Source organism: Argiope bruennichi, chromosome 5, assembly GCF_947563725.1.
Source record: "Argiope bruennichi chromosome 5, qqArgBrue1.1, whole genome shotgun sequence".
In the NCBI taxonomy this organism is placed as follows: domain Eukaryota; kingdom Metazoa; phylum Arthropoda; class Arachnida; order Araneae; family Araneidae; genus Argiope; species Argiope bruennichi.
This window is the reverse complement of record NC_079155.1, coordinates 126,530,273-126,542,457: the sequence shown is the minus strand read 5'-3', so window position 1 is coordinate 126,542,457 and position 12,185 is coordinate 126,530,273. Positions and strand designations below refer to the sequence as shown.

General features: G+C 24.5%; 1 protein-coding gene across 7 annotated transcripts in view; it reads left to right on the top strand.

Moving 5' to 3' along the window:
* Positions 1-12,185, top strand: part of LOC129968615 (6-phosphofructo-2-kinase/fructose-2,6-bisphosphatase-like) — a 67,585-nt gene that overhangs the window by 52,052 nt on the left and 3,348 nt on the right. For 4 of the 7 annotated variants that reach the window (XM_056082686.1, XM_056082684.1, XM_056082683.1 and 1 more), the window contains exon 14: positions 5,727-11,359. The exons of 2 other annotated variants lie outside the window; for them this stretch is intronic. In XM_056082686.1, the coding sequence (XP_055938661.1) occupies positions 5,727-5,849 (123 nt within the window). In that variant the 3' untranslated portion in view covers positions 5,850-11,359. Of the gene's footprint in view, positions 1-3,904; positions 3,974-5,726; positions 11,360-12,185 lie in introns of those variants that run through there. One more of the 7 variants, XM_056082688.1, reaches the window with a different exon arrangement.

Genomic DNA, 12,185 nt, shown 5'->3' with positions numbered 1-12,185 from the left:
GTATCTTTTTTAATTTGCTGTTTTGAATACTGCAATTCAATAACAATCCTTAGAAAAGCTCTTCAATGCAATAAAATGTGGCCAACATACAGCAGTTATAACAAAAGCTTTTTATGTTATAAATAATTTGGGAATTAGTGTTTCGTGTTTTGATATTTGAATCTTAAAAAGCAGTTTCTCATATATAATATAATGGGTGTCATTTAATGTGATCATGATTAATGTTATCATTTGCTTTCTATAAACACAATACACTGTTCCCAAACAGACTTATTCAGATGCATTCAAAAATATTTAGTGGTGTCACTAAGTCGTTTAATGTTGTCAGATTTGAAGTACAAAATTAATTGATCCTTCATTTTCATCTGACCTTAGAGTGATGTTCATGAAATTTCCTACTTCTCTTATAAAGGAACATCTGGAAGCCATTTCCCCCATGTCTTAGGATTCTTATTCTTTTGTCTTGACTAGAGCTGTTTGGATTGGTTTAAATGAAGTTATGCAACTCGTATCTGATTTGAAATTTGTTGAACAGCCATAAATTGTTATTGAGAAAATTGAATTTAGAAATCAGAATGGGTTTTTTAAAGAACAGTTAAAAAATTTAAAAAAAGAATTAAAGGAAAAATTATAATTTTTGATATATATAAAAGTTTTCTTTTTAATGTGTCATTGGAACACTGTGGTGCATTTAAAAATTTCTGAGCCTCTTTGCAAATTAAAAAAAAAAAAATGATAAGTGATCAAGACCCAGCAATAAATATTGACGATTCTAACAAGGATAAATGTATATAGAAAACACTTCAGTAATGCTGAAATGAGCTAAGCATTTAGTAATGTGAAATCTGGCTTGCAGCATTATGCGACACATTTTTTTAAAAACAATACAATGCAAAAAATATTATATAAGTGAACAGTTAAGGAATAATTTGTGGTAAGCAACAATTAAGAAATGTTTTTTTTAAAAATAAATTATAGATAATTCTCAAATAAGTCAGATTTTTTTCCTCCTTAATATGGTTAAAATATAGTTGAAATAGTTCAGTTATTGTTATCAATTCGCTAATGTTATCAAAATTCTTAAATATTGAAATAATTGCATTAAACTGCAGCTACTATAATTTGTACATAATGTCTAGAAAAATATATAGCATTATAAATAATAGAATTTTAATCAAGTATTGAGAAAATTTAATCGGAATCAATATTATTTTTATTAGAAATTGTAAAAAGTTATTTATTGGTGATAAATGAATTTATGAATAAGAAATAATGAAACAAAATCATAATTAATAATAAGGAGGTTGGGATAATTATATGTTGTTAAAAATTAGAACTTGAGACCAGTCCTTGCTTTGCTTAAAGACTCATTGCTTGTTTTTTAAAAAGTATAAGAAGGCTGTCTTTACTAAGTAATACCATAAATTATGGTATTTTCATCATTAACAGCTAGATATTGAAATAAATTTAGAAAACACTTTTATTGTAAAGTGTCTGCTTACATTTTAAAATTCTTCTCTTAATTTAAATGCATTTAATTATAAATAAATATTGTTACCTTTTAATAAGAAATAAATACTTAATGCAGGAGCTTGATTTTATGTATATGTTCTTTTAGAAAATCTTAAGAATTGCAGTATGTTAAACATAAAAATTGAATATGGACTCCTTTTATAAATGCAATTTTAATAAATACATAAAAAGGTGAATTATGATTTGAATTATAATTTTCCCTTTGTTTCCTATACAAACTTGAAATATAAATAAAAAAGAGAATAAAATGTTTCGAGTTGCTAGCAGCTTTGACCGTCTATTTTTGGAATATGAATGAATGAATTCTTATCTATTGACTTTTCTTGAATTTTTTACTTTTAAGCAATTCAGATAGATTAATATTTATATAGTTGTAAAAGATTGTACTGGTCTTTTAAGGATGCTCATAAGCTTCCAATAGCTTGTGCAGAATGACACTGAAATTATTTTTTTAGATTCTCATTTATTTTTTTGAAACGGAAATAAATTATTGTATTCAGTAATGTAATTATTCAAGTGAATTTTATTTTTTTGACCATTTGAAAGGCAAAAAATTTAAATGAAATAAAAGTGACAGTAAAATCTCATTTGGGATGACCGTTAAAATTTAGAATATTTTTAGAAATTGATATAAATTGAATTCTTATTTGCACAGAAAATTTTAAGGTTAAAATATTTTAGTATTGTTATAAGCATTAAAATTAATTGCTGATTAGTGATATATATGATTAAACATAATAAAATCATTCATAAAAGTGAGCTCATTTCCTTTTTGATAAATTTAGTTAGTTGGGGAGGGGAAAAAAAAACGTTCAAAATAATGGTAATTTTTAATGTGTAATTTTCATTGGTAGCCCAAATAATTAAAGATAAATTGTTCATTATTCATCTCTCATTTCCTCCCCCTAATGTTTTTTTTTTTTTTTTTTTTTTGTAAAATAAATTTTATTTTAGTTGTTTGATTGGTGTTTGTCCCTGCATTAGATAAATCTAATGCAGGGACTTATCAATAAATTTTATTTTATCCTGATTTTAATAAAGAGATAAAAAGGGAAAATTTCTTAATTTCTTTTAAAAAATAATGAATGTAACCCTTTTTTGAAATCTAATAGTTAACTTATACATTTAGAAATATATTCATTGAGTTATATTATGTATTATCTAGTTCAGTTACTTCAACAATAACTTTCCATTTTTCAAACTTTATAATACTTCACCCATTTTAATTAGACTAAAAATCTCCTTCTGTCAACAAATTTATTTTAAAACTAGTTGAAGCTTTACACTTTTTCTTTATTTAGTGGGATTGTTGTATTTTCTTGGTTTTTATTCAGTAATTGCATCAAGCTATTAACTTTTTATAGTTAACATCAGAATGGAATTGTGGAATGTGTTTCTTGTTTGTGTTTTTTATTAAAGAATAAATAACATTTTTGTAAATAGATCTCAAATTTCCTGTTACTTATGACAATTATAACTTTATTTTTTTACTTTATTTTGTTTATAATTAAAGATATGTGAAAATAATTAGTTCTATTGTATTTCTATAATACTTTATTCAAGAGTAGATTCTATTTTTATTTATAATAGATAGCTTTTCAGTTTATACATGTCTTCTGTAAAGCTTTTTTTAAAAAAATTAATCATAACATACAAATTTTGCATAAAACAACTAATGGCTGTTCTGTATTAGTCACAAAAAGTACCAGTTTTCGACTTTTTCAAAAGAATTTGCTTCAAAATTATATTAAGTGGCAATGATTGCTCTATAGTTTACTTTATATGTAAATTATACATATCTAATAAAAGTAATTACATTTTATTATATTTATGAAAAAGTATTAGAAAAACATTATGTTGATATGTATATGTTGTACATACATATATATTTATATGTATGTGCAATCACATAATGAATATAATTGCATCTTTTCTTTCACTATATGTGTGTGAGGTCACATGCTCTTTCCTTCTTCAAGACACAATAGCTTCAGTCAGCATAAATGGTTGCATTCTCTTTCCCAGTTATGTTGCACATGACTGTTTTGGTTGAATTGGTCTGAATAAAGAATAGGAAAACTAGCTCACTTATTTTTCATTTCTCTTCTTTCGATTCTTTTTCACTGTTTCAGAATATTTTTTTTAACATTTTGTCACACTGTGTGCAGCTGCTAGCCATGGGCTTTTGTTTCCACTCCCTGCTATATCCTGTATTAAAATTAAGAATTCTAATCGCTTTATTTTACATAAATTGGAAATTACCTTCTTTAAATCCACATTTTAAATGTCGTTATTTGGTTCGAAAACCATTTACATCAGTTGATGGGAGCTGTGGCTCTTAAGTGTTTGATAATCTTAGATTATTTTGTAGAATACCGACCTGAAAACAAACAAGGAGAATGGATGCGCCTCCACAAGAACTATTCTGGCGAAGTAGAATGTAAGTCATAGTTCCTCGTTTAAGTCACCTGATTTTTATTTCCCCTTTTTCTAACTGTGCTAGCTGTTCATACATTCTTCATTTGTTTTGCTTAGTTTAGTTATGCTTTTAATATTGCTACATTTTTATATAAGTTTATTTATTAAGTATACAGCTGTTAATCTTTGCTGAAGTATAAACTTAACTTTAGACTATAAGTATTCTAAATTGCTCAATTTTCTACTTTGATCAGTATGATTACATTTTATATGTTGTGTATTGTATCATTGCTTTAGTGTATTTTATAACACTTTATTCAAATTACTACTTCTCTTCCTCTGCTTAGTACTTAATTTACCTGAAAAATGCTCCATGAATTCTAATTTACTATTTGTATTTAAAGGTTATTTCATTATTATTCTACAATTTAAAATAGAAGGCAAAGAAAATGAGATTTCATCTTTCAGTATTACTTCAAAGGTCATAAATATTAATTTTTTAAAATTTAGTTGATTTTTGAATGATTTATTACGTATTTTTTACTATACTTTGGCCTTAAGAGTAATGCATAACTATTTTGTACTAATTTGCTATTAGTAAAGGTCTATCAGAAAGTATTATCTTTCCATTATCCTCTCGGATTGGAATTCTTTAGTTATAGGCAATAATATAGATCTGTTTAAATTTAGTTAAAAATGTTTTTTCAATGTATCCTTCCCACACACATATAAATTCTTTTATCAAAAAAAATTTTATAAAAGAAGATTTTTTTATAATATTATGTATATGGATTTGTATTGTTTGAATATTCCATAATGGCAATAATAATAGATGGAAAGAAAATGTATGCTTGCCTTAATTTATTTTCTGGATTCTTTTTAAATACCTATTGACTATATTATTGTCCATGTCATCTGTGTCATCTCACTCAAAATTTGGGATAACTCATGAATAATTCTTCTGGAAAGCAGATAAAGTATTTAGAAGGGTTTTTTTTAGATTCTAACAAACCAGAAGGTATTCAAATTAAATATTGACACTAATTTTATTCAGAGATAAATTTTGTGCTTTTAGTTAAAATCTCTGTGTGGAATTTGGACTTCGCAAATTAAATTTTCAGAAATATTTCGTTGCAAAATCAAATTTAAGAAAGTTATTGTTAAGTAAATTCAGTTTCTATGATTGGAGTAATTGTGTTTTTAGATTCTTCTATTTGTTTCCATTCTCCATTGGCTAAATAGTAAAATAGACTTGGATTTTAGAATTATTCAAATTATGCCCTTTTACTACGCTGTTACAAATTTAACTTTTCTTTTGTAAGTATGTATATATATATATATATATTGAATGGAAATTTGTGTGTGTGTTTACTTATATGAGGCCTATGTTGTATAAATATTAAACATGATTTCTTAAATATTTAAATTACATCAAATTGTTTGATGTAAGGAAACAAATTCAGCTTGATTTTGATATTCAACTATTATTAACATTTTAGTTCCAAAAATCACTATAAATAACTTCAAGACATAAGGGGTGGCTTTTATTGAGTATAATTAATTAAATGAAAATGTGGTTTCTTATTAAAATAAATTATAGTGCAGTTTTATATTGTGTTTGAAATTTTCTTGTTACCATATAATTGCTGTTATTATGTTATTACTGCATGATGCATGCAGCAAAATATTTGATGTTAAACTATGTATTTTCAGAAGTTATATAATATTATATGTATATGTATATATATACAATGAAATAAAACTTTCAATTTTAGGTTCCTGGATTTTTGGAAGACAAGTTCAAATTTAAAGAACTGGAAACTGATCTTGGACTTCAAGTTAAAGAGTTTGATGATAAAAAATTGTTTCTTTATGGCTCTGCAACTACCGTATATTGAGTGTGCCCTTTGGATGTTCAAATCAACTGAGCTTGATTGTTATATCTTTTAAATCTTGGTTGTCGTAGAATTTTATATGTTGTAGTTGTATCTTTAAAGTTTTCTTTGGCTTTGAAAAAATTTATATTCTTTTGATTTCATATCCAAAACTTTGAATATTCAAAATTGTATTTTTGATAGATGATTTTTATTGTATACTTAATTGTTTATTTATGTTATAAATTACTATTTGTTTGTGAATTTTATTCTTATAATATTTTTGATTTTATATTTAGTTCTGTTTTATATATTTAGCAAATATTATAAATTTTGGCTAAGAAACTTAATTTTGTAATTGAGATGACATTAAGACATGCAAATAACCTATAATTTGTTTAATACATTACAATTCTGAAATGAGAAGTTCTGAATGAATAATCAAAATTTTACATTGTGTACAAGAAAAGGTTGTCTAGTCATTTGCAAAATCTAAATTGAGAAAACAGAAAGTTGTTATTGTTTTTGTCTATTTTTTTAATAATCCATATTTAACTATTATCCTATTTACACTGTTTTATATTAATATTATAATTCTGCTTTCTATATCTTGCTGTGTATATAATTCTATATTTTGTTGTGCTTTATTTGTTTTAATTTATTAAAACTAGATTTATCCACTTTTTATTCTGGAAATTTTTTCCAGAACTTATTTATTGGATATATTCAACAATCAAAATTCATTTTCTAAATATTGGGAAATTTCAGTATATTATCCTTTTCATTTATATTTATTCTGACATAATTTTTGTATACATACAAGAATCAAAATTCATTTTCTAAATATTGGGAAATTTCAGTATATTATCCTTTTCATTTATATTTATTCTGACATAATTTTTGTATACATACAAGAATCAAAATTCATATTCTGAATAATGGATATTTTGAGTGGTGTTGATTGATGTTTTTTTTAAGAATTAAGGCTATTTCTGATGTTATAAAAATTGGGTGAAAAGAAATAAATGCAGTTCCAATACTTAAAAATACTAAATTTTTCAAACCAGGCATTCTTATTTACTACATTTTATCCTAAGTTATCCAGATATTGTTGTTATGTATTTTGAAGATTAAATGAATTTCACATCCTTTTTTTGAATGCGATTACAATTGATTTTGTGTGTTAAGGTAAAAGGTTCTGAAGCAGTTTGTTCCAATTCATTATTAAATTATAATTTATACTTACAATTTTTAAGTTTTCAATTCAACAGATGTTGAAAAATAACAGTTTTCTTCTTTGTTTTATTAAGAAAATTGGCAGGTATTAAATTTGTTTTTTTATATATATATATAATAGGAAAATCTATCACTTTTGCTTAATATTGATGACTTTTGGAAGCATGTATTTTTCTTAATTTAAAAGTTTTGATGATATATATAATACAGAAATGCACTCCAAAGTCTAAATAATTTGTTATATGATCTGGGATACAAAGAATAGACGATTTTTATCATGGAAAGAAGATTTTTCTGCATTTATTGAATTTTCAGTTTTCAGAAAGCAATATCTCTGTACACTTTTCTGGTGTTCATCACCTCTTTGAAATAGTTGCATCCGTCTCTTGATTTGCATCAGAAGGTGCCTGTATCATTTCACAAATTTTTTTACCTCGTTTTATTTAAACTTTTTGGAAGTATTCTTTCAGTCTTTATGTAACTTCGGTTATGGTATACCAGAATGACTTATTAAAGAACTAATGAAATATTTTTTGCATACGAATTAGCATTTCCATGCATTTATAATGAAATATTTATAGATTCCTCTATATGTTTCTTCTTCTTCTTCTCTCTCTCTCTTTCTTTTTCCAATATCTTCTAAACCTAAGATTAATGTTATTTTGTGATAAAAATGTGCCAATTTGCTTAGAAATTGCCTTTGTTCATTTTATTATTCATAAAACAGAGTGCTATAAAATAAATATTTGTATGAAAAAAATTATTATTTTTTATTCTAAGGGAATAAGCTGCACATATTTCTTTATTCCTTCATGGCTTATTGTCATTTTTATCTTAACAAATAGATTCATTCAAAATAGGTACAATGTTATTTCTTGCCTGATTTTAATAGATGCAATTTATATTGCTTAGTTTTGCTTATATGTGTACCTCAAATTCATGGTGTGGCGAGATAGAATTGAACCAATCAGATATTATTTATTACCATTTTATATGTATTTCTCATTAATTTGTTTTGAAACTTAGATTTATTAATTTTCATCTGCTGTCAAATGAATTGCTGTAATTAATTTACAAGAGTTGCATAGTTGCATTATTTATTTATGGGTAATTAAAAATTATTGAATGCATTTATGTATTATACATACATCTTAAAACTAGGCATTTTTATTTTGAATCTTACTTTCTTAATAGCTGTCAATTATCTTACTTTAAGACAGTGACTGGCATTTATTATATTCAGGTTGCACTATTCTTATTCTCATAGGGAAATTTTTGTTGCTTCTTAGGATTGTAAAATCCAGTTCTATTACAGCTTTTATTATTTTCCTTCCTCTCAGTTATAATATTTGCACATACTCCTATTGTTGTCCTCATACAAATATTCAGTTAGGTGATATGTACCACCATTGGTTGGTTGCAAGCATGCATTGCATTTAATGTATTCCTTAACATCATATACGACACGTTCTTGAGATTACAATAACGAATTTGAAAAAAAATAATTGGTAATTGCATGAAAGGATTATGTCTCATAAATGATCATTATGGGATCAAAATAATTTGCCTCTTAATGACTTATGGGAATTTCATAAACTTTTTTTTTTAATGTTTCTTTGTGAAGTCAAATAAGGGTTCGTATTCCTTGATACTTATAATAGTTTCATAATTGAATATTTTTAATAATTTTGATGCTTGAAATAAAAATATTGAAAAATGTGAATTAATAATAAAATATTGACATGTGAACATTTGCAATGAGTCTTTTGGTGCATGCAGCCTGAAGGGAACAATTCATTGGCATTAAACCTTTGATATCTGAGTGCACCAAATAGTGGAGGATCTGCTTTTGTTGATTAATTTGCATGGGCCACTTTTAAACAAAAACATTATTATGCATTATTATAGACTTTTTTTTTCAATATCTGAGAAATTTATAAAAGATTTGAACATTTACTCTGCAGTTAGTTATTCATGAATTTGAAAGTGGGATTTGTGGGGGATTTTTAGTTATTCATGAATTTGAAATTGATTTATTTTGAGAAAATGCAGAATCGTGCAGTAATTTTTGTAGAAGCAGGTTTATATTTAAACTTTTTCATTTTAATTCAAAGATAATGAGGAGCAGCCTAGTTTTCTACTATTTTTGTAAGGCAAATAAATCTTGAACATTCTAACGTTTGAAATTGTTTTATTTGCATAAAAGTAATTTTTATATGCTATTTAAAAGATCTGGGACTGTATTTTTAATACAGTTTGAGCTTAAAATTCTATTTAATAGTTTTTATTCATGTACTAAAAGTAATATAAATTTTTTTGTAATTTAAAGCCATTCAAGAGATTATAATTAAGTGTCTAATGGTATATATTGTCTCTCTTGCAAATATGTCAAAAGGAGAGGTTAATGACCAGTCTTGCTTATTGAAGAATGTATATGTAATTTTAGATTACACAAATGTCTCAAAAAATACTTTATTGCTCTGTATGTATAAATGTTTATAATAGATATTTATTTATAGATAAACATTTTTATGTTGAGTAATATGAAAGGATTTTTGGGGGGAGGTAGGTGGAGATAATTTATTTCTGTGGATTTGTTACATGGAAGACTTTATTTATCAATTGCCTTGTAAATTTTTTTAAAGTTATCTTTTATTATAAAGAAAATATAAATTATGCATTGTTGACTGAATTTTTTACTGTGACTTAGCTTCCTTTTGATAATTAGTTATATGTGGATGATTTATAATTTCTGTATATTATGTAACTGCAATCTAATTTTAGCATTGGTAAATATTATCATAATGTATAAGGTAGTACAAATATTTATTTTCCACATCAAGTCATATAGATGTATTCCATTTGATTTTTTTTTTTTCTGTGATTGTTTTATAGTAATGTTCCTACAAGAAAAAATGAATGCTTATTTCTGTTTTTAATAGTTTAAAAATTGGTGATAGAATTTTGTTGAGTGGAATAATATGAATTTAGTATTTCACTTTTACTATTGCATGTTTAGATGCAATTGTTTATTTTAGTGTTTGACATTCCCTTTCTTTTAAAAACCTTGAGTAGTTATTAGTTTTCAACTCATAATTATTTATTTTAGACAAGTAGAGTTGTGAAAGCGTTAAGAAAGCTAATAAGTGTTTCGTAATTAATGCCAATGTTTTTCATAATAGTGTAATTTGGAAAATTTTATAACTTTCTTTTTAAATATTTGTTGCTTTAAAATTCGATTGGTATTATTTAAAACTATATCCTATTTAAATATATCCATTGCTTTAATACATATCAGAATCATATTCAAGACTATTTGGCTTGTTGTAACAATATGTTGTATAGCATTCTATATTGCTATCAGCTCTGAGTTGACATTGACAGTAAATATGGAATTATTTTTCAAAATCAATATATTTCAGAATTTTTTGTTAGAAGTATCAATTTTTTGTATTCAAATTGAAAGTTATAAGCTTCTCAAAACTTGATTTGTTCTGTGTCTGAAATGAAAAAGTAAAAGAATGCTACATGCATATTTTTAAAAACCTGTTGCCATTTAAGTGAGCAATTTTTTCATAAAATATTTAGATATTTCTGAAAATAAAATATAAAATCAGTTGAAACCAGTTGCATATTACTAATTTCACTCATTATTCAATTATCCTATATTCCTAATTGGGTGTTCTATTAATTAAACTTTAATAAATCGATTATTGATATTATTTAATGTTTTTAAGATTACTTTTTTATTCAGTTTTAATTCAAGCATATATCATTAAAAAAATTTATTTTAACTTGGCTTATTAGTTTGAATGCTATGCAATGATCAAATGTTTGATAATCATCATAATTATAAAATTTAACTAATATAAGAGTTATTTTATTTTTTTTGCTTTTTTTTTTTTTTTTTTTTTTTACTACTTAGCAGTTGTATATTATTATTATTATTTAACTTATTTCAACGAACACAAATATACTCAATGCTTTTACTGGCTTTTTCTATTTCCTGAAGTAACTAGGTATTTTATGCCATAACAACATATCCATGATAACTATATTTATGTTTGAAACATAATTATATTGCAATAATAAATTATGCATTTCCAGATCATTTTCTTTTACTGTGATGTTGTTAATTTGATGTATGTCTATTTATTTTTGGAATTCTAGAATTTTTCCATTCTGTTGATGGCTAATAATTTCTATTGCCAAATATATCTGGCAGCTGGGCATTTATTGTTAAATCTGAAAAAATATGTATACTATGCATGGAATATCAAATAAAATTATTTGTTTTATATTTGTTTTGCTTATTTCCATGAATAATTTATTAACCAATTTACTATATTTGACAGTGATATCATTATTCCATATCTCCATTTGGGTGCGTTTATTGTATATGCATGTTTTAAGGGGAAAATTTTTATTTATGTAATCGCCAATTTTAGAAGGAAAAAAAATGAGCAGCTAAATTATTTATATTTTTAAAATGTTTATTCTTTAGAAATTGTATTATTTTGTTGAAGTTTTGAAAGTTTAATAAAAAAAAAAAAGAATTCTATTATAAATCTAAAAATAATTTGTTTAAGTTTGTTAGTTAAGTTGTAAATTTATAGTAATTTATAATATGAGTTTTACCCAGTATCAGATATATATATATATATATATACTCTTAGTTATTTGAATCTATTTACATTTTTAAACTAAATGTTATGAAACTTTTAACTAACCATTCAAAACTGACTAATCAAAAACTGAATTTAAAAATAATTATAAATGTTAAAGATTTCAATAGATTTAACTCAACATATTATTTAAATATAATTCCATTGTACATTTTTTTGTTTTCACCAATGAATAAATTATTTTTGTATATTTCTTTTGTAATAATGATGGCATGTTTTTAATTTAAAATGAATCAGTTTGTGAAATGTCGAAGTTGGGACAAATATAAGTGCAAATTTCATCTTGCATTTTATGCATGTTATCTTATATTGCACTATATTTCCTGCAGTAGATTCTAAAACTGCATTAGATGAACCTGTAATAACACTAGCCGTACAAATTGTAATTTAATCAAAAAATCATATTGGCAGGTTTTTTTTTTTTTTTTTTTTTTTTTAC